Source organism: Populus trichocarpa, chromosome 5, assembly GCF_000002775.5.
Source record: "Populus trichocarpa isolate Nisqually-1 chromosome 5, P.trichocarpa_v4.1, whole genome shotgun sequence".
Lineage (NCBI taxonomy): Eukaryota > Viridiplantae > Streptophyta > Magnoliopsida > Malpighiales > Salicaceae > Populus > Populus trichocarpa.
In genome coordinates, this window is record NC_037289.2 from 23,236,112 (window position 1) to 23,260,043 (window position 23,932).

The 23,932-nt window shown below is 32.9% G+C and overlaps 3 protein-coding genes across 3 annotated transcripts; 1 reads left to right on the top strand and 2 right to left on the bottom strand.

Annotated features, from left to right (window-relative positions):
- Positions 1–1,044: 1,044 nt before the first annotated feature.
- LOC18099681 (histone H3.2) lies at positions 1,045–1,783 on the bottom strand. The gene has a single exon (XM_006383665.3). It carries the CDS (start codon positions 1,638–1,640, stop codon positions 1,230–1,232), a length of 411 nt encoding a protein of 136 aa, XP_006383727.1. The 5' UTR covers positions 1,641–1,783; the 3' UTR covers positions 1,045–1,229.
- A 5,649-nt stretch (positions 1,784–7,432) lies between these two features.
- On the top strand, positions 7,433–9,415 carry LOC7493938 (cysteine proteinase 15A). The gene is made up of 4 exons (XM_052452748.1): positions 7,433–7,990; positions 8,120–8,239; positions 8,529–8,775; positions 8,912–9,415. The coding sequence occupies exons 1-4, from the start codon at positions 7,532–7,534 to the stop codon at positions 9,187–9,189; spliced, it is 1,104 nt and encodes a 367-aa protein (XP_052308708.1). The 5' UTR covers positions 7,433–7,531; the 3' UTR covers positions 9,190–9,415.
- Positions 9,416–9,704: 289 nt separating this feature from the next.
- LOC7477645 (V-type proton ATPase subunit a2) lies at positions 9,705–17,816 on the bottom strand. The gene is made up of 18 exons (XM_002307657.4): positions 17,407–17,816; positions 17,079–17,123; positions 16,861–16,983; positions 16,672–16,779; positions 16,253–16,363; positions 15,987–16,160; positions 15,757–15,894; positions 14,583–14,690; positions 14,360–14,467; positions 14,121–14,269; positions 13,416–13,569; positions 13,161–13,321; positions 12,874–13,080; positions 12,397–12,580; positions 12,231–12,314; positions 11,945–12,138; positions 10,560–10,619; positions 9,705–10,460 (listed from the first exon to the last, which is right to left on the bottom strand). Exons 1-18 carry the CDS (start codon positions 17,545–17,547, stop codon positions 10,256–10,258), a joined length of 2,454 nt encoding a protein of 817 aa, XP_002307693.1. The 5' UTR covers positions 17,548–17,816; the 3' UTR covers positions 9,705–10,255.
- Positions 17,817–23,932: the final 6,116 nt, after the last annotated feature.

The window sequence follows — 23,932 nt, forward strand, 5'->3', positions numbered from 1 at the left end:
TTAGGGTCCACGTTCGTTGATGAACTTGTAGCTTTATAATTTTGGTTTAAAAAATTATTTTTAGCTGTAGTTATTTTTTATTAAAATATGTATTTGATTAAAATTATTGTTTAACAAAAAATATATCCAAGATATTTGGTTAAAATAATAATTAAAATTGATGTTGGTAATAAAATAATTTAAAAGTAAATATATTAATTTTTTATTTTGTAATTATATTAATATGCATTTTATTATTAATACATTGTAAAAAAACCATACGAATTATATCATCAATTTTATTATCCTGTTAAACTTGTTGCAGCACAAACATAATCCATATAAAAAAAATCTCTAGTTTTCATATGATTGTGAGCATGAAACACATCAATTAAAAAAAATCTCATTAACAAAATTGAGATGAGGATAAATTATATAAATAATTGATGAAAATTAAAACATATGTATATTTTTAAATTACAGATAAAAAAACTTGAGTCTCGTAAATTTTTTAACTTATACAAAAACTGCACAGCATTAATTTTTTTATTAGTTCGAAGAAAGGTGAGGTTATTTTGGTCTGGATAGCAAATTCAACAAATAATAAAATACAACTCAATGAAAAACAGAAATAAAATGTAGCAAAAGCATGTGGAAGCAGTTCTCAAAAATTAAGTTGGGGTCTAAAAATAAAAATTACGATTCATTTTGTAACCAAACAGGACTATGGTTAAGGACAAAAACGCATAGCCAAACGAGCTCGCGGATACCACTCCACAGCGTTTTTTTTTGGGCTGTTCGACCGCCTTATAGAAGTTGAGACAAAATAACCAAACACCTATAGCCCAAATTCATTGGGCTTCAGCCCATCATCGAATCATTAGATGAGAGGAGGCATTGGGACAAGGTTTCAACTTTACAGTTTCAACAAGTCCTTCAGAACAAGGCTAAATGAGGGATTTCCCAGCGATTACCAACGTGAAAACAATAAACCCAAACTTGGATTTCTACCAGAGGCATGATCACTGCTCAGATTTTTAGAGTCATATTAACAAACACGTAGAATGCACAAAAATGAGATGCGAACTCAGCTGATATAGCAAGTAATCATCCTTCCATTACATCTAAAACGATCGCATCTTTTAGTACTTGGAGGCAAAGGCACTAGACATGGAAATAGACTTATGATACCTAGAAGATACAAACAGAGATAAGAGTTGTCCATCTACCCAGAAATATCTAACATGTCATTAAGCCCTTTCACCCCTGATCCTTCTAGCCAGCTGAATATCCTTAGGCATGATTGTAACCCTTTTAGCATGAATAGCACACAGATTTGTGTCCTCAAAGAGACCCACAAGATAAGCCTCAGCTGCTTCTTGAAGAGCAGAAACAGCACTGCTCTGGAACCTGAGATCAGTCTTGAAATCCTGAGCAATTTCTCTCACAAGCCTTTGGAACGGAAGCTTGCGGATCAAAAGCTCAGTGCTCTTCTGGTACTTCCTGATTTCTCTCAAAGCCACAGTTCCTGGCCTGAAACGGTGGGGTTTCTTCACGCCTCCGGTGGCCGGGGCAGACTTCCGGGCAGCCTTAGTTGCCAGCTGCTTGCGAGGGGCCTTGCCTCCAGTGGATTTTCTTGCAGTCTGCTTGGTACGGGCCATTGCTGATTGAATCGAGAGAGATTTGCAGATAAAAGATAAATTGCTCTAGCTTTTGCTTTCGTTAAGAGAATGACGATAAACGATTGAGGTTTAGGCCTAATTTAAGGGGAGGTTTGGTTGGGGTAAGCGGGGATTTGAAATTTTCGTGCTTCGATGGAGGGATTTTGAAGAAGGGGAAAAGTGAGGAGAGTGAATTGGGCCGTTGATTAGTGATTAATCGACGGGTAGGAATGTTTGGATTATCGAGACGAGAATCGCGATCCGCGTGCATTGTGGATGGGCCAATGGGAGGTGTTTCTAAGCGGGAATTGAATTTTTGCGTTTTAAGAGGCGCGGCTAGTGGAAATTTTGAACCGTGGATTGATATGGACGGTCGATATTTAGTGGAGGGGAGTGACAAGGTCCCTATCTGTGTGTGAATACGTTGCTAATGAAGTTTAAGCTTGTGTAAGTAAAATTTTAATTTATGAAAAAAAATCCTTTTGAATGTTCGATTATACATACATGTGGAATGACAGTAATTTTTTTTTTTGTAGATTAAAAAAATAACTCTTGGTTGGTTAATTTAGTGTGAAATACTTTTTTTCAATGATTTTTTTTTAATTTAATAGTAAAAATATTTACATATCATCAATCAAAACTAAATTTTTAAAAAAACAATTAATTATGAATTACCTGTAATTTGTTTTATATAAAAAAGAGTTTGTTGATATGATTAGTGGTTAGTTGTTCATGTTTTTAGAAAAAAAAATTGAAATTTAATATACATTTGCAAGAGATTAATCACTGTAACAAAGATGAAAGGCTAATTTTAATCCCTTTTTTTTGTGTGTAGGATGTTAAAAAATTTAGTGTTTCTAATTTTAATATGAATTGAATCTCTAACCTCTTGTTACTATCAAGATGCCATTATCACTTAAATAGAAGTGGGATGATCAATATCATATAGGATGATTTTTAAATCATTATATTAAATCATTAATTCAGTAAGATTTTTGAGGAAATTATTAATATACAAGGTGTTTGACATAACTTTTTCTGCTTTTAAGTACGTTATAGAAGAATTTTTTACTTTAAAAAAATATTAAATTAATATTTTTTTATAGTTTTGATGTGATGATGTAAAAAATAAAATAAAAATATAAAACAATTATTGTAATATATTTTTTTAAAAAAAGACTATTTTAAAAATCACTATGCACAATAATCATAAACACCATATAATTGTCATTTGACTCAACATACATTATAGTTTTTTTTTTAATCTTTGATTTCATTTAAATCTCTTTTTAGGTGTTTTTTAGTATGCTGATAGTTTTTTAAAAAAATAATTTTATTTAAAAATATATCAAAATAATTAATTTTTTAAAAAATATTTTAACATTAATGTATCAAAACGAAAAAAAAAAAAAAACTATTTAGAACATAATTTCTAACGGACTTTATACGTGCATGATAATGATTTTGGATTCTTTAAAAGAATATCTCTAAATTTTTCCCTTTTTGATATATCTTATTTACGAAAAGGGGCAAGTGAAAGTCCACTAGACAGGTTGGATCCCATGGCCCGCACATATGTTTTCTAGCTGCTCTCGTGTTTCACGATATATCAAGAACTTAAATCATCTATAGTGTCTAGATTTGACCTTGGGTTTAAAGCAAACCTGCCCATCCATGATTCGAAGCAAATCACCCGTTATTGTATTTTTTTTTTAATTTTTTTAATTGTGAGATTTTGATATTGACACTTAGAGTGTATCAAACACTTTCTTTGATTCTGCAGTTATATTTAACATCAAATAAGTAAAATTTCAACGAGTTGAGATATCTAAACAAGCTCAATTTTTACTCTCAACCTTCAATTTTTCCATACATTTTTTAAGTGATATATATAGGCCTAGATTACAGGATTTTGCAAACTTAACAACACTTATAATTTTAATAATTGGCTCGTCCACCTTGTTTAACCCATCACTCACAATAAAATTACCAATGCGAGCATAACACCGACATAAATAAACTCATTATCTATAACCATGAACTAGCATTATTTAACATGATTGTCAAAATTCTATCCATGCCGGCCCCAATTAATCAAGCAACTCTCCAAAGTGTATTTCAATGGTCTGATCAGGAACTTGAAAAAAGTTTAAAATCCTTTCATGCAAGTTTCAATAATTTTTTTCACAGTAAGTTGTGACGCGAATGTAATTGATGTTTTGGATGAGAATCTAAGTGTCACTTGTAAGATACGCATGTTCATTCTGTATGACTTTCTTTAACTTTCTAATCTTTTTTATATAAGGGTTAGGGATGATCATTTTCGATTCGATTCAGTTTTTATTAAAAAAAAATAACCAAATTGAAATATGTTTTTTTTAAAATAACCGAAACCGGTTCGAACCGACCGGTTTCGGTTCGGTTTTTTAGGACAAATACCGGTTTGACTCAGTTTTTTTCTGATTTTTTTTCGGTTTGGGTTCGATTCGTTTTTTTTGTTTCAGGCTTATAAAACTGAAAACAAACTGAACCAGTTGGTTTTTTCAAAATTTTAATCGGTTTTATCGGTTTTTTTCACGATTCGGTTATTTTTTTCCTGATTTTTTTAGTTTAATCGGTTTTTTGATTTTTTTGCTTACCTCTAATAAGGGCTAGGGCAATTCCTTATGATAGCAATTCGTTGTAGGGCAAAAATCTAGGCTACATGGTTTGATAAAATTATTTTAATCCTAAAGCTTCTACAATCATGAAAGAAAACTCATCACAAATAATCATCATGTGTCTTTATACAAGCTTGTTAATTGAATCTAACAACCTTGATAATACCTCTAGTTTCATCTTCACCCTTTTTAAAGTTTTAGCCAATGGTTTTTGCTTTTTATCACTAAACTTAAACTTATTATGAAATTGTTTACACGAGTATTTATTCAAGTGTGTCCGCAAATTACTAGTGTTACAAGTCTTTGAAGCACATGCATAATTTTATTAATAGTACTCGATCGATCGCATGTAGCTCTCCTCGACAATGGATCGTAATCCTCTCTATATATTATATCAAATTGATGCTAAACTTCAGATATAAATATAATTATAAAGGCCACGTTCCTTTTCATGTTACCTTTTCTGGGCAATAACACTTGCATGAGTAGCTGAAACAAGCTTGGTCTCTATTCTAGCATCATCATCATTTGTTGAAGGTCGAACTTCGTCATTCGATGGATGAGCACTTCGTTGATCAACATTAATTTCTTGAATGGAATTGAAGAACTTGTATTCTTCATCCTGAACAATAAGATTTAATCAATTTTAGTTAAATATTTATACAAAAAAAGACGTAATAATTACTAGTTCGGAGCTAAGTCTAAGCTTATTAATTTTGCAGAAAATGCAAAAAGAAAAAAAAAAAGAGCAGTCAAACAACAAAACTGAGATTGACCAGAGTATTGTGAAGGTTAACTTGTCAAAATCAAGCTAGGGTTTCTGGTCATGTAAATCTCTAGCTAACTTCAAAGCTTTTGCTGCTTCACAATGGACGAGGATGGGACACATGCACACACAACTTTACGCCGTAATCTCGTGGATCCATGCCTTTGTTTTGTGGATGTAGCATGAAATATATTTTCAAGACGATAACGTTTTTGTTAGTGGTGATTAATTTTTTTTCGGTTTAGTTTTTATAAAAAAAAAAATTAAACTAAAATTTTTTTAAAAAAACTAAAACCGAACCGAAATCGGGTCAAACCGACCGGTTTCGGTTCAGTTCTATTTTTTTAGGGTAGAAACCGGTTTGACTCGGTTTTTTCCGGTTTTGGCTTGGTTTTTTCGGTTTAGCTCAGTTTTGGCTTGGTTTTTCCGGTTTGGCTCAATTTTTTTTGAGTTTTGGTTTTTTCATATATTTTTTTTCAATTTTCTCGGTTTTTTAGTTTTTTTGCTCACTTGTAGTTTATGTGTGAGAGTTCTCTTTGTATTTTCATTTTTATTATTGTGAATACAAATCTGAAATACATACAAATTTAACTATCCCAAACAATCGGCGAAGACGGATCTATAACAAGTGCAAATGGGGCCGCCCAAAACTGAGAACAATTCATAAAGCTTGATGGATTTTTTGTTCTCTCCGCAAACATGTTGGAGTTTATCTAATTCCAAAGAGATAATGAGTAAATTAAATGATGAACATTGTAATCATAAAAAGAAGAAGAAGGAAAGATATAATTATAAATAAACTTCCCAGCATAATCATTGATATTGATTTGGTAGTTAATTAAGAAAATATTTCTTGACTTTTTAAAATTAAATCTCTTCTAAACCATTGTATAATTTGAGGGTGTGTTATTAAAATCATCTTATTCTGGTTAATATAAAATGATCCGAAAATACTTTTATAGTAAAAAAAATTGTTAAAATTTTGCAATATCTTGATTCAACCATGTATAACAAAACATGATTACAATTTTTGCTTGATCTTTCCTTGAATTGCTCTGGTTGGATAACATTAATTTCGTGTTTTGAAATTCTCAATAGCATCTCTAGAACATGGATTCACGGTGACAAAAAAATAAAAAAATCAAAATTGAAACCTGGAAAAAATATTACAATCACATGAATTCACCAGCAACGACAACACAAGAAGGGAACCGGTAACTTGTTAGCGGCTGTTTGACAAACATACTTGTCCATGTATTAAGTATGTTTTAAGAGTAATCTATATTAAAAAGCATTAAATTAATATATATTTTTAGTGTTTTTTAATAGTTTTGATGTTGATAATAAAATAAAAATATATAAAATAATATTTTAATATATTTTTAAATAAAAAAATATTTATAAAAAACAACATCATAGTATCAAACAGATATTAATATCAAACAAACATTTTATTTTTTTTGGTGTGTTTGAGATTAAGGTGCGGTTTGATTTTTGTAGAAGAACTCATAAAAAAAAAAAAAAAAACATGTATTTCTAACTTTTAGGAAGATATAATTTATACTTTAAATGATTGTACTTACAAAAGAAATTAATCACACTCCACCATATCTCAATTTCAAAAATATACTTGGGCAATGTTTGATATTAGTTATTTTTTAAAATATTTATTATTTAAAAATATATTAAAATAATATTTTTTTATTTTTAAAATTTTACTTTTAATATTAATACACCATATCAATTAAAAAATATAAAAAATTATTATTTTTTAAAAACAAGCACAAACTTTCCTTCTTCCCCTTTCTCTACTAGAATCGTCACAGCTTACGTATGTTTCCCTGACCCTAATAAATAATAATAAATATCTTTGAAAATTAGTAAATAAATATTAATAACGGTCACTATTGCGGGCCCAAGCACGAAAAAGACAAGCATCAAAGAAACACAAGCAACAGAATCAAAGGCCCACTCAGTCCGAGACCATGGAGTGCACGCTTATTTGGAAAACTCAATTAGCCGAGCATTAATAACGATCACCTTCACTTCACAAAAGCCAAAAAGTCAATTTATTACGATGGAGAGGATTGTGATCGAGGCAAGGATGGCGTAGCTCCTATTTTTAAATATTTTAAAAAATATATTCGATTTCAAAATTATTTTCTAGTATATCAAAATAATCTTAAACTATATATAAAAAATAATCTTAAACATTTTTTTAAAATTTTTTCAGTAAACACCATTCAAACGGCGCCTAACCAATATATATATATATATATATATTTATTTATTTATTTATTTATTTTTTCTTTCTGTTTCTTAATCCATCAACTTGCTCACGTAACTATACGTGTCACGTTCACAGTGGTAATCACCACACAATATTCTGGGAACATCGCCGCTTACAAATATCTCCTACGCTTCCAGTTCCCACTGCACAGGCATTTCTGTCCCAAGTCCAAACCATGGAACGCTTACCTCTGCTCTTTCTCCTCCTCCTTACAGCCCTATCCTCCACCCTAGCATCCACAGTATCTTCCAGCGATCTCGACGATCCTTTAATCAGGCAAGTCGTGTCAGAGGGCGAGGATCATCTCCTCAACGCAGAGCATCATTTCACCACTTTCAAGTCCAAATTCGGCAAAAATTATGCGACTCAAGAGGAACATGATTACCGATTTAGTGTTTTCAAAGCTAATCTCCTCCGTGCCAAGAAACACCAGATAATGGACCCTACCGCTGCCCATGGCGTCACTAAATTCTCTGATCTTACTCCCAAAGAATTCCGCCGCCAGCTCCTTGGATTGAAGCGGCGGCTTCGGTTGCCGACGGATGCTAACAAGGCGCCGATCCTTCCTACTGGCGATCTTCCTACTGATTTTGACTGGCGTGACCACGGTGCCGTTACTAGCGTCAAAGACCAGGTATCTTATCTTAATATCCTTTTTCCTGGCTTTTACTGTCAAGCATCATCGGACCAGTACTTTTCATGTCTGTCGAGCTTTTCGATATTTTATGTTGTGCTATGTGTTAAAAGATTGGGATTTCGATAGGGATCGTGTGGATCGTGCTGGTCGTTTAGTGCTACAGGGGCATTGGAAGGAGCTCATTACTTAGCAACAGGAGAGCTTGTAAGCTTGAGCGAGCAACAGCTTGTGGATTGTGATCACGAGGTTTGACTTCCTTATTTTCATGCTCTTGATTCAGTCTTTCTTTCATTTATAACTAATATTAATTTTTATGGATTATTAGCAGTAGTTGTGATTCTTGTAGTCGTACATGGTCTGGGAATTTGTCAAGTGCCTGGAAGACTACGAGTCTACGAGGGTTTTGATTTTTTTAACATGAAAAATGGATTTTCTTTTTTAAAAAAAGCTTATTCATTTTCTATCAAAGGAAATACGAAAATTTAGTTACTGTGCTATGATTCCTCGTTATGGTGTCCTATTGGAACCGTTACAGTGTGATCCAGAAGAATATGGTGCCTGTGACTCGGGCTGCAGTGGTGGGCTGATGAACAATGCCTTTGAGTACGCACTGAAGGCCGGTGGTCTTGAACGTGAGAAGGACTATCCTTATACCGGAAATGATCGTGGTGCTTGCAAATTTGAGAAGAGCAAAGTCGCTGCATCGGTATCTAACTTCAGTGTTGTTTCCCTAGATGAAGATCAAATTGCTGCCAATCTGGTGAAGCATGGTCCACTCTCAGGTATCTAGCTACTTCTGGCTGTGGGTCCTAGGCATTGGCATCTTTTCTCTCAACAACTCCTGTTAAGATTTGTATTTTGCCTATTTTTATCGTGGGAGGGCTAATTATAAGGTTTTTTCTGCTTTCCACGGTGCAGTGGCTATCAATGCAGTTTTTATGCAGACATACATAGGTGGAGTTTCATGCCCATACATTTGCTCAAAGCACCAGGATCATGGGGTGCTGCTGGTGGGTTATGGAGCTGCTGGTTATGCTCCTATCCGGTTCAAGGAAAAGCCTTTCTGGATTATCAAGAACTCATGGGGAGAGAATTGGGGAGAGAATGGGTATTACAAGATCTGCAGGGCTCGCAACATATGTGGTGTGGATTCCATGGTTTCAACTGTCGCTGCTATTCACGCTACTGCCCAGTAGATTGCTGTGCCCTTTTAGCACATTGAATTAGTACTGTATTTTTAGACGGTGCTGCTTTTGTGTTATATGAAGTGTGATGTGTGTATTGTAACTCATGTAAATGACTAGAATAATATAAGCCCCCCCTCCCCCACCCCCCCAAAATTTATCTGGCAAAAGCTGTAATGATGAAGGTGGTGTTCCGTGTTCGTAATTTCATCAATCTATGCCAGGATTTACTGTTTAATGGTTGTGCATTGCTCAATCTTGTTGCTACTGATGATCAACAATGTAATTTCTTTTACTTGCCTTTTAAGTAAATTCAGAATATAATTTTCGGAATAATTTGGACGGATGCGTTCTCATGTGCTGATGACCTCCATTGTTTCCTGCAATTGATTTTAACCAGAAGCGTGTCGTGGGCACGTACTGTGAGGATTTGAAGCTTCAGAAAACATGATCTGATCCCAGTCCCCCACAGACACAATTACTGAAATCTAATAATATGCCAAGTGGCAAACGTACAAACAAGCGCATTTTGGCGATAGGAGAGGTTGATTGTCTCGATAAATATAGAAATCTGATCACGTTTGGTTCCAGCTCCTCATCTACAAAGTGAGTTCACTGTCAATTGTCAACACTGTTTGCTTTCTTTATCCTCACTGGACAATATTGCACAGCAGTACCCTAACAATCACTGGTGAAGAATACAATCAACTAACCGGCAAAATTCTAGAAGCTTGTACATCGACCGAAATCTCGGTTAAGCTTCTTATTTGCTAACTGGCAAAATTCTAGAAGCTTCATATATCGTTTTTCCTCTATAGTTTCCCTTGAACCTCAACAATCTACGCTCAGGGAATAGGCAGCCACGCCTGCCAGGCTTGTTTCAGCAACCACAAACACCGTGGAAATGGTTGTTCCTGACGAAAAGGTTCTTCTTCCGAACTTGGAATCACTTCCTCCGTTGGCTTTCTTCAACTCTTTGATCATATTCAAAAGAATCGCAAGTTTGCTATATATACTTCAATGTGTGATAAATTCAATTACCTATCTATGCCCTTGACTGCTCTATCCAGTAAACATATCATTCATCATCTTGACCAAGCGAAGCAAATGAAAATGGATAGAATTTGTATCCATCTCCCACGTAAAATTTGTTTTGAAACTCCACCCAGTGAAGCCTCAAGGCATGAAGGAATGCACTTAGGGTTTCCATCACTAGGAGGACACCGACAGTTGCAAATATAAATACACACAATCCAATGCCGCGAGCAATGATGCTGTTGTACCTGCAGTCATTCACAGACAATTCATTATATTGCTTGATCAAATCTGAGAGATATCAAGTCACTTTCATCAAAAGCCAAAACATGGTCATGAGAACTCACCCCCATGCTAGAAGAAGGACCTTGTCATAGAATACACTCGATAGTTCTGAATGAGCCAGACTGAAAATCACAAAAATAAAAAAAAAACTCATTCAAATTAAACAGTTAACTTTCTGTACTCGAATGAAAAACGCACCCCACATTCATCGTAAACAAGAGAAGTGTGTCAGGAAGGCATATAAACATAAGATCTTAACAATCCAATCAATATAACTTTGCATTTAGACCACGTAAAAGAGAAATTATACAATATACTAAAAGGAATAATGCTCATGTTACTATTTACAGAGACACAAAACACTGTGGTTTGAAGCAGTATAATGATAGAGCTGCCCTTGCCACACAGAGTTGGAAAGACTGCAGGGGGAGGGTGGGGTTATCTTTTCACTAGAATGCATATGGCATTGAAGGGATAGTTTGGGAGAAAATAGTCAGCTCCAGTTTTGGTAGGGCTGCAGGCCCCAGACTGCAGACACCTGGCGTTGTGGCTGGCAAGCCCTGGGCGCCAGCACGCCAGGCTACAAACACATGGTGTTGGGGCTGCCCTGGGCGCTAGCCTTAGCCTTGGGTCCTGTGTGTTGGGTCCGGCGTCAGGATCCATTTGTATTATAAATATTATTATTTTTATTATAATTCAAAGTATTAATATAAAAAATATTATTATTTGTGCTATAAATATTATTATTTTTATTATGATTCTCTTGGGTGCTCCAGACGCAGAACCAATTGGCCTTGGATCTTGCGTCTGAACCCAATTCTGTTGGGTCCGGCGCCAGGACCCAATGCTCTTGGGTCCTTCGTCAAGACCCATTTCGCTTGGGTTCTCACCAGGACCCAATGCTCTTGCCTTGCATCAGGACCCAATCATCTTGGGTCATTTGTCAGGACCCAATGTTCTTGAGTCTTGGGTTTCTAAATATAATTATTTATGTTATAAATATTATTATTTTTATTATAATTGAAAGTATTAATATTAAAAATAGTATTATTTGTATTATAATTAATAAATTTGAAAAATTATTATTAGTATTATCATTAATAAATTTAAAAAATACTATTATTACCATTGAAGAAAAATCATCATTTTTTTATGAGATTAAAAAATATAAGAATTTAGGCAAATAAGTTAAATATTATTGTTAGGTATGGTGTTGCAGCCAGACTCGACACTCTTGGGTCCGGCGTTACAGCTAGACCCAACACTCATAAATGTTAGATTTTTTTTATATTTTTTATGAAAATAAAAAGTTGGCCCGCGGCATAGCGGGCCACCTAACTAGTGACAGCTACATTTTGACGAGCAATCACAAGCAAGCATTCAAATAAGGGTGGGAATTTATTTAGCTTGAAAATATAGATCTCAAGTAATTACTAGAAGAACCAACCTGAGGGCCCATAAACGTAAATATGAAGCTGTATTCGACACTGCTCCAAGAACAAACTCTATGGTATGTATAAGTTGGTGAACAAACACCTCGCTGAACTCAAATTCCTCATGGTTATGGGAAACAGAATGCGGCTCAATTTCAGGAGGGTAGTCATTGCTGTCCAGCCGTGCATAGGACTGACCTTGGAACCTCTGAACAATGCATTTAGGAATGATAGAGGTTAACAATTATTTTTACAAATGAGCAATAACAATGAATGCATTTGGGAAAAAAATGAGCATACTTCCTCATGTCGTTTCTTCAACAGAAAAGGCTTTGGAAACATCATCCATGGGACAGCAGCAAGGGCTGATAGGAGCAACAAGATCTGATGGTGAAACATGTTAGCTGGCTTCATTTTCTTAAACCACAAGGGAGAATTTCCACACAATCACTATAATATATTATACCTGAAAAAATTTCTGGCCGATAAAAAGCTGATTGTCATCCAAATCATCAGTGGGACTTAGAAACATGTATATCATCACATGGTATAGATCAGCTTGTGAACCGGTGCACCACTTCACAATTATGAGGAGTGAAAGGTAACCAAACAAGCTGTTTAAGAAAATCATCTGGGGCACGAATTGGTACCTAAAACAATGCAACTGTCGCTAGTTAATTCTGAAAATGAAAATAAGAAAAAGAAGAAACAAGCAGTGAAAAGCAAAAGATATATATCTAAATGCTTCCAAGGTCCCATCTCTCCACTGTAGCAGATAAGGACGGTCATGTTTATAGGATTAAATACTCTAAAACATTAAACTTGAACGTTCATGAAAGAACAATAACTTAAAACCATCATTATGCTGTTATTCCATAAGGGCATGCTGTAACATAATATTTGAAACAATGCATTGCATGCAGGAATAAAGTCTATAGCTCACCAGATGTTTATGTTATCTCCAAAGAACTTTGCATTGAAGTAGCTCATTATAATCCCAAGATTCATCTGGGCCACTCCAAATAAAATTGACATCTTCATCTTCATTGAGTTAAGAAAAGGTAACTCGCTCCGGCTACCATGCCATTTGGGATCCAAACCAAATGGATACGTAGCATGGACCTTAACTAGACCAGCAGTATAAGCATCCCTACAATGCAAATAAAGCATAAATCATTTACAGGTAAAGTTGAACCACTCGTGCACATGTAAAGTTGTACTGGTTAATACCTGCAAGACTGGTCACGACAGCCATACGCAGAGGGCCCAAACAGTTCAAATGGAACCGAAAAGAATTCATTGTATATCAACCCCGTGTAGATTGAAAAAATTCCCATCATCATTATCACATAACGACCACTGAAAGCCATTTCCATAATGTCTCCAAGCTTCTGTTGTTTGCAAAAGGAAGTAAGCCAAAGCATGCGACAATTAAGAGGAAGACAGTGCTTGCTAAGACAAACCAACGAGCTGTATCACAATTACCTGACTGGAAAGTTTCTTTTCCCTGATAATAAGATATAATGTTGCCAACAGCAAGCAAATACCATGGCCCCAATCACCAAACATTACAGCAAAAAGGAAAGGGAATGTGACAATTGTGTATACACTAGGATTTGCTTCCTGGTACTTGGCAACCCTGAAAAATTATTTTGTCAGCTAACACCTCTATTTCATCTTTGAAATAGTCAACGAGAACAGTCAATGGGGCAAATTAAATGATGCATGGATTACAGGTTGTGGAATGGGAGGAATGTCTAAGCCAAATGTATCCACTCATTATGCAACATGCAAGGACAAGAGAAGACCTATCCCTAAACTGTTTACACATATAAATTGACCAGCATTGAATTATTGGGACTGACATCCTGCAAAGACAGATAATATCAACTAAATATACTTCGGTCAACCACTACATATCACCTGGAACATACTAACAACAATCAGACACTAGTTTTCTATCTCTCAAACGCCATAATTTCTGTGTTCGAACAAATAATTTACTTAAAGAAACTGTAAGTTCTGCCAATGCCTAACATGGTTGTCACATACTGGTATTACCAGTCCGATCTTAAAGGCATCTGAAAACTTCTAAAGTTATGCTAGAACCATATAGCCAATTATCCTCCCAAAAATTACTTTAAAAAATTTCAGACTCTTTGTATTGTTTGCATGGCATAAGTAACTCACCCGTACGCATCTACAATTTCTTGAAAAGCAGAAGTAAATTTGTTTGTTTGGAAAAAGGTAGGTGGTGATTCCTTTGTCTGCAAAACATGGAATATGGCTCCAATTTGTGAGTTGCTGTCTAAAGTCGCTCGCCTTAATCCATTTTGTATCTGCAGAGATACAACGATGAGACAATTTAAAAGATATGATTAATGCAAGATTTAACCAAGCACTGAGTATTATAAGTTAAGGGAACAAACCTGATCTTTTGCAAAAACAGGACACCAACCTTCAGCAACAAGACACTTCTTTGTCACATCCATGTTGAGCATGTTTAAAATGTGGTAAATCGATTTTTCCTTCTTCACCTATATGAGTTGAAAGCGACAAACTTAGTTGACAAAAAAGATTCAGCTCAGCTTAACTCAACTTTTATTAATCCAGTGATGATCCAAAATATTAAGTAAAATGACTTGAACAAACCAGAAAATTCCACTGCTCAAATTCAAAGCCGATGGTTTGTAACAAATTGCTCCGGTGCGCCAATCCAGCATCTATGGTGGTTTTAAGCTCTGCAAGTCTTCCAGACACCTAGAAATCAGTGAATTTACAAAATTTACATCAGAAAACTGGACAGAAAGATGCTAGTGCACCTAAGACAGAGCACTAAACAAAAACTCTAGGTTCATTTCAAAGTTGGGGAAAATGCAATTTTTTTTATCCTCAGTTTACTACAAGTGAAACACTATATATTAATAAATTAGGACTTTCGTGCAATTATTTAGTTCTACCTGGGAGTGAGGTTGCTTATGCCTTGATGTGCTTTTCCCTTAAAAGAAATCAAATTAATGCTTTTTAGTGCTTTTCAATGGTTTTGATGTGTTGATGTCAAAAATAAAAAAATAAAAATCTGAAAAAATCATTTTTATGCATTTTCAAGCAAAAGGCACTTTAGAAAAGCACCCTGCACCACAATGTCAAACACCCTAAACTAGCTTGGGGATTGATGTTATCTTCCGGCAATTATGCTCTACTGATTTCTTATTAAAAGCATTATCTAGCTCATGAACTTTTTTTCCCTTTCTGAAGCATCAAGGGAAAAATACCTTTCCTGTTAAATTTGACACCTTTTCAGTTTTGCCCCTGAAACTGTTACACATTTATTTATATGCCTATATAAGAACACTCACAAGGCCACAATACCTTGTACTAACAAAATCATGTCCATTGACATAAAGTAAAAGCAAATTAAATTCCTATGAATCTCAAGCCACATTGCTTCAAACTCGACATGCTGTACTTGGATCTTCTGTCCCAATAATTGTTGCCAGTTGATAGGGAGTGAACTCCGTTCTCTTTCCCAGTAATTGGAGCATGCTTTATGGTTGTCTAGACCAAATGACAGTAAAGTACCCGGAAAGCAAGAAAAAGAAAAGGCAATTCATGTTTCTTATGTGTAATCAAGTATGGCAATGAGCAGATGGTAAAAAAAGATGAAACAGAGAGAAAAATAATCCAAGTCCTCCAGAATCCTCAAGAAGAGAAATAAAAATAATTGTTTGCTCTCTAAAATTGACCAACTAATCAACTTTCAATGTGCCGGGCTTCTAACCTACCAGAATCAGAGGTAAGAAACATGAGCAATCATGAATTATACCTGTGAAATAATCTGAAACTGTTTGTTTAGGTCCTCCGTAAAAGGGTAGCGGTTTGCTCCAAAACCTTCACAGAGTTTAAGAATCTTGTTCTTTGCTCTTTCACCAGAATAGAAGACAACAAATACATTTTTCTCAACCTGTAAATTGATAAATCATAAGCTTTTCAAAATAAAGCGCGTATATCCAACTCTGGAAATGGAGAGCAGATAAACATCATCCAGGAATCAACCTCATCCCCCGACACAGGATCAACAACAGCATTTTCAAGCACAGTTTGCTTCAAAAAGACATTGCCCCTAGTTGCTCGAAACAAAATCCTTTCAAAAGCCATTGATTTTTCTCTTGCAACAAGACCACTGATATACCCCAGCTTTACTTGCTTTGATGGATCCATTGTCATTTCCTAAACAATGTTCATTTTTAAGAATCAGTTAGCAGAAAATGACAAACTTTCAGCTGTTATAGTAAAGAACAGGAAAAACTGAAAAGCAGTACCTGCTCCAACAATAATGATCTCTCAACGGATTGTTCAGTAGTGTTATATAATTCAAGTTCACCCTGCTGAGCTGCAACAATGCTTTGAGCTGAGTGGAAAAGTTCACCAGCCTGACATGAGATACAAAAAGTACCCACCTGTTTCAGAGCTCCATTGGCCTTTTACAGTAAATTACAGAATGCTAATCTCTATAACATTCGAAATTCCTGGTTGAGTAGATTGAAATTGAAAGTGATAGCATATGTTTCAGAAATTTCTCCTGACAGAAGTTGCTGATGGCCAGTTCATCTATGTGTTGAGTTAACGTTTAGTGCATGTGTGTGTGGGAGAGAAAGGCCTATAAGGCTATATATAAGATGCAAGAGACTCAAAGGCCTCGTCATCACACTGGAGGCCTTGGAAGTAAAAGAAGCCATACCTTCTGCAAGACAAGCTTATATTCTGATAGTTCATTATAAGTGTGTTGTAGCATTTCATTGTTCGAATTTATCTCTATCAGCTCTGATTCCAATTCTCCAAGCGTTACCTAAAATTGCCTCGATATATCACAACAAGTTCTAATTCCAAGGAATCATACTGTAAAAAACTAAACAATCTACATTAATACCTCCAAATGATCCAGATCAATATCGCCACTTCTTAAAGACTTCGTCGACGGTGACAACCCAGCCTTCCTCATTTGCTCCTTGAAGAAACGTAGCTTGCGAGCCATTTCTGCACATCTTTTAATCTACACAGCATAAAAAATTCAACACCTATCGATTATCCACCAACATTTTCAACATTTGCATAACAGAATTGATCTCTACACTATCAAAACCAAACCTGAGCAGCATACGTCCGCTGGAACGGGCTCTTTTCCGCGTTAAGCTGGATAAAACAGTAAAAAACACACCATTACTTCATCAAAACCGTAATGTGATAACGAAAACCACAAAAGAAACTCCAGTTCTTCATATTCAATTTCGTAACCGTAAACACAGAATACCGAAATCATTCAAACTAAAACAAATCCGATCGAGTTCAATCCAAATTAATATCAGAGAAATCACATTACGCGGATTATTAACTAAAACAAATCCTAATATTATTATGGTTAGGTAAGCAATTGAACCGAACAACAGAAAAATCTCAAAACAAAAAAAATGCTTACATCATTGAATTGGAAGAGGCCAAGGTCACCGAGATAAGAAATTGTGCGATACGCTGATTCAATAGGAATGATAAGTTGCACTAATTGCATCGGCTCCGATCGCATCAGATCCATGGTTGGGCCAGAACTTCCGTCGCCCATTTTTCACAGATCGAGAGATCTCAAATTGTGTAATTTATTTGCGTTAATATATATATAGAGAGAGAGGGAGGGAGGGAGGGAGGGGGGGGGGGTAGATCGTACAAATTGGAGAGATCTCACCGGACGATCAATTCACTTTTTCGTTTGTTTACGTTACCAATTCCCAACTGACTTGCGTGGTGTGGAACTAGAGATGTTCCGATGTGTTTCCCCCGTCGTTTTCACGCGCATAATTTGGTTATTTAATAGAAGCCCTAAAAAGGATAGACGATGTAGTGTTTCGTGATATTCGTAGTCAATGCTTCTGCTGTCCATGGTTTAACCTTCAACCTTGGACCGACATGGCACAAAATATAAAATAATTATGGATATAATAAATTAACCTGACCCGACCCGAGAACCTGAGTTTTAAGCCAATTCAACGATGATGGGTTTTTTTGACCCAGCCACTAGACCCGCTCTAAAATGAAAATGATATTATTTTTATTATTGTTAGATAAACGTTATTAAGCTATTGTATTAAAAAAAATTCCTCTTATTATGCATAAGTATATTATAAAAAATTTATAAGTGATAGATAAAAGCCTTAACAAGTGATGGTTAATGTATAAATGATCTGTACGTTTACATAAAAATCTCATTTAATAAATGACGTGGCAAGTGATAAATGATGTTATATAACTCATCCAGTTACCATACAAGTGATTTATAAAATCATCTCATTAAACGTTATCTGTGTTGGTAAAAAATTGATATATTTTATAAATTATTACTGCAGGGAATAAAAGAAAAAGGATAATATATTAATTTATTCTTTAGATGCACTCTTGTATTCTTTTAGAAATTTTTATTCTCGTATATTCATTTTTTATATATATAACCATTACCAACAGTTTTTAGATAAGTTTACCTTCGAACTATCAAAAGTAAATTAATTTTTTTTTAATTTTCTTTGAAAAACTTTTCAGTTATGAATTTAACATTTTAGCTCTCGAGATCTCATCATTACAAATCCTTTCCATATCCATGCGTGCGTATATCCCACAGTTTTATTTTCGATCTAGCCCGTTGGCATGTTTCTAATTTATGGAAAATTCCACAGATTTTATACTTTCTATTTATAATTAATTTCCTCTCTGCATTAATTTCCATGGATTAATATTAAATCTAAATTTAACGAGTTTAAAAGCCCAAAAATTCATGATTTCAGGTGATATATTTAGGTCTAACTGTCCATGATCTTAGCTTTAAGAAAGAGTTCAACCCTTGTAATCTTAGTTACATTTTGGATTTTACTTTTTCTATACCTCTAGTATATAAAAACTCTTTCAAGGACTTACTATATTTTTATTGTATTAATATTAATATAAGAGATATTTATCATTAATTGATATATATATATATATATTTTATTATTGCTACCGGAGTAAAATAACACTTCAGCTCCTCCTCCTCATATAATAATAAAACTCGTGGGCTATAAATATCTTATAAATCTTTCAAACTTCAAGTTAACAAGTTTTATTCTTTACTGCATATATATTTTTAGAGTATCTCTCTCTAAAATATCATTACACTCAATTTCTTAAAAAAATACTTGAACATCTAATAGTCCTAAAATCTATCAAATGAGATTTTTTTATAGGTACCGGCTACCCAACCATATTGGCTTACCAGGCAACAGACACCAATCACCTTGGCTAGGAAGAATGAATCGGATTGCTGGAGCCAAAAGATTAATCAATTATCTAACACACAAGCATTGCTACTAAGGTACTTTTAATTTTTGGGACATTATAGATGAACCTATATTTAGAAAATTTTATAAGACGAGCTCCACTATTCATGGGTTCCTCCAATCACCTAAAAGTTTTTATAAGTATAGGTTCCTCCTCTAAGAATTTCTTCACCTATTATAAAAACTTTATAAGTATAAATTCCTTTATAGTTTCACCTTACCCTCTTGAAAAACTTTCTAAGTATAAATTCTTCCATGATTACCCTCTACATGCTTATAAATGTTTTTTCAATCATGATGCATGCCCCTCCACACAGGCTCTTCGATATATTGTCTAGGGTTTCCACCCTTAATATCATACAAAGAAAACTTGAAAAACCCATCATGCCTGATATTCTTACAAGTTTTTGCTTGTAAATATCACAAAGACTTGAGGTTATTAATAAACCTAAATTGACGATCCTAAAAAACTCCTAAAGACCAGAAAACTCATGATCTTAGGCAACATGCTTGGGCTCAATCGCCCATGGTCTTAGCCTTGGGGGAAGAGCTTAACTACATTTTGAATCATACTCTCCCTACACCCCTGAATGTATAAAAAATATCTTATTTTCATCGTATTAATATTTATGTAAAAGATATTCATCCATTATTAATGCTTATGTAATAAGCATTTATCCTTCGTTAATGCTATCATAACAAAATAACATTTTAGCCCTTTATATCCACAAAATGACAAGATTTGTGGGTTATAAATATCTCGTGAATCTTTCAAGTTTCAGGTTCACAGTCTCTATTTTCAATTATATATATATTTTTAGAGTATATCTCTCTAAAAAGATATTTACTTAAATATATGAGAGTTAATTTCCAAATCTATCAAATAAAATCTTTTACAAATACCAGCTATCTTAGACTTCTTAACTCACTAGACTCCAATAAAAAAATAGATCAAATTATTAGAATCAATAAATTAATTAATTATACAACGCATAAATATTTCTTTTAACCTATTTTGATTTTTTAGATACATGATCATCAACATGATTATTTAGGAGAGCATGATACTATGTTTGAAGTTACAAGAACACTAATGAAAAACAACCATTTCTGTAATAAATTATTGTTAATGAATTGTATTAATAGTTGAATTTCATTTTACATTTCTGTAAAACACGATTAAAATAAGTGAGATAATGAGTTTTTAAATGATTTTAATATATATTAATATTAAAATTCTATTGCTCATTTTTAAGAAATAATTTATTATTTAATAAATGTATACTTGATGAATACGTGTAGTAAAAAGTTTATTCAGAAAACTAAAATTCTCTCCTCGTCGTTATATTTGTATGTTTTTCTATTAGAAACATACTTGAAAATAATAAAAGTTTGAAAAGAAATGTAATTTTTTTTTATCAAATTACATTCAAGATATTATTCTTTTAAAGAGTTTGCAATGTATCAATATAAACTTTTTCTAAATAATTATTTGAATATAAGAATTACAAAGTAAGGGGCATTATAATTTATATTTATTTATTTCTATTTAAGAGTAAAGAAATATTACAGTAACATGATTTTATTGGTAGAAGACAACTAACAATCAATCAGTTTTAAAGCGTTGTTTGTTTGCTGAAACGTTCTATAAAAATTAAATTATTATAAAATAAATTATTTTTCAATGTTTGATAATATTATGAAAAAAAATTTGAAAAACACTTTATAATATTTGACTATATCATGAAAAATAACTTATTAACATTTTATTTTAAACAAAAATTATTAAAAGAATAGAGACTAGATTTGACAAATAAAAAATTGAAGGAGGATGAAATTGAAAAAAAATTACATTTCATAAATTATTTTAAATAAAATAAATAGCAATCAAAATAATAGAGACCAAACCTGACATATAAAAAAATTGAACGATGATGAAATTAAAAAAATAATAATTTCATAAACTATTTTAAATAAAACAAATAGTAATGAAAAAAATAATGGTCAAATATGATAGATAAAAATATTTAATTAAAATAATAATAATAAATAATAAATAATAATAAAAAGAATGAGTATCAAAGTTGGTATAAAAATCAAATTAAATTAAATTTTAAATAATTAAATTGAAATATATATATATATATATATATATAGCAATCAAAAGATTGAGGACCAAATTTAATATAATTAATAAATAATGAGATATTTTTTATTTTTTCACAACTTCTCAAAAATATTTTTGGCCCGAAAATATTTTTTTAGAAATAAACTCAAATCTTTTTTTAATTAAAAAATATTTTTTATTTACAAACTTTTCTAATAAAATCATTTTTCATGAAATAGTTTCTCTTTAACTTATCTATTTGGCTTTGCACTGCAGTTCCTTAGACGCGATAGTTTAGGTCTTATTTGGGAACGTGGTGCAAACCGTATTCTTTTAAATTTTGAAATTGTTTTTGCTTAAAATAATTTTTTATATTTTTGGATCGTTTTAATGTGTTGATGTCAAAAATAATTTTTTAAAAAATAAATTTTTTATTTTAATGTATTTAAAAAAAACATTTTAAATCATCACCGTTATCACCATCTAAAACACACTACTGTTACGGTGATGTTACCTAAAAGCAAGTATAAGATGAGAATGCTAAGATAGCAGATAAGATCATCTTCTTTTTTTTACATAGATTTTCTCTCACACATAAAACACGACCATGCATATGCTTGCTGGCTGTAATAGCAAAGAACTGCTGAAGGGGCCACCTTTTGTAGCTCAAAAAAACAAAGCCACGAAGAAATAAACAGAGCAGATGTGCATGCGCCTGACCCATAACCTACAAGGCCTAGTGAGAAAACGAAACCCCGTAGCTCCTTGGGGATGAGTCAGCCTTTTCAAGAGGATAATTTTGGTGAACAATCCAAAAGGACTGCATGTCAATATTGGGTTTGCAGTCCCATCCCAGTCCTTGACTGCCAATTCTGTCTTAGCTGGAGGTTTTTCATGTGCATATCAGCCACCCAAGATAATTAAAAAAAAAACTAAATTAAAAGCAATTTGCCATAAATTCACTTAATTACCAGAAAAATATTAAACTTGTGTGAAGGGATGTTTTTGTCTTTTCAATTTTTTTTAGTATACCAAAATGACTACTGTCCTTGAAATAAAAAATTATTAGGCTGGTGTCATGTTTTCACCTTTTTATTATATTTTTTTTCAAAATAACTACATTGATTTAGAAATTATTTAGTAATTTAATAAATAAAAATATTGATAAAAAAATGGTTAATATGTGCATTCACGTGGACAACACCCATGCTTTTTGGGTGGTGTGTATAGCATCATCCAAACACCTCGTTCAACGACAATATTTCAATTGTCTTAGAGGCTCCTTCATGATGCGACAACGCGTGTAGAAAATAGGTATGTGATTTAGTGTGATGACTTTATCTTTTTTTTTTTCCTCATCCTTGATTTTCACGTTAATCCTTCAAAATTTTATCTTCTTGAAATTCAGTATATGTTCTTTTGATTACTATGTATTTTATATGAAATAATTTATCAAATTGAGATTTTATTTCAATTTCATTTTCCTTCATTTGTTTTTTCTTTCAAATTTGGTCCCCATTGTGTGTGTGTGTGTGTGTGTATATATATTCCATTGATTTTTTTTTGTCCTACTTGATTTAATCATTATTCTTTTAATTGTTTTTTTTTAACTTTAAAATTTTTTAATTTTTTTTATGGTTTATCCTTCAATATTAAATTGGTTGAGAATTAAGTTTTTTGGTTGAGTTCAGGTCTAGGATTTCACGAGTTGCAAATTTGAAAAATTGACTAGGGTTTAGGAAATTTGTCGAGATTTACTTGGTTTTTTTTCCTTTTTTAGCTTATTGTTTTTTTCATTTTCAACTTTCAATATTTATTTAATTAAGGATCGGGCTCTGTTATTTTTTTTATTAGTTTTCTATTTGATTTTTTTATTAATTTTAAAAATAATCTAGGTTATCTCTACCTTCAACATTAAGTTGTTTAGCAATCAAACTTCATAGTTTTATTTAATTTGATTTTGACGAGATTACCCCAATATCATAATCAGATTGTAAATTTTGCATGCTAACCTAGGTGGATCCAGGTCATTTTTTTTTATGTTTTATGTATTCTTTTTTTCTTTAATTTCATCATTTAATATTTTATTTGTTAGTAATTGAGTTTATAAACTTTTTCATTTTACTTTATATGAGGCTATCACATTCTCATTTAATTTTTCTTCATTACGAGATAAGATCCTCAATATTTGATTTTTTTAAAATTGATTTTTTTTTAATTTCACCCTTCATCATTTGATTGATTGAGAATCGATCTTCATGCTTTTTCTTGTTTTTTTTCTATGGAACTATCTTAGTCTTATATTGATCATGGAGTTAGTGGATTAACATGGTTTGACTCAAAGTTCTTTTTCATTGCTTTAAGAATTTTTTTCCAGTTTCACCTTTTAGTATTGAGTTGTCTGGTAATTTAGTTTAATGATTTTATTCAATTTACTTTTAGCGGGGGTTATCCTAGTGTCACGATCAAGTCGTATATTTGGCATGCTAACTAGGATGGATCGACTTGGGTTGAGTTTTTTTTTGTACTTTTTTTTGTTT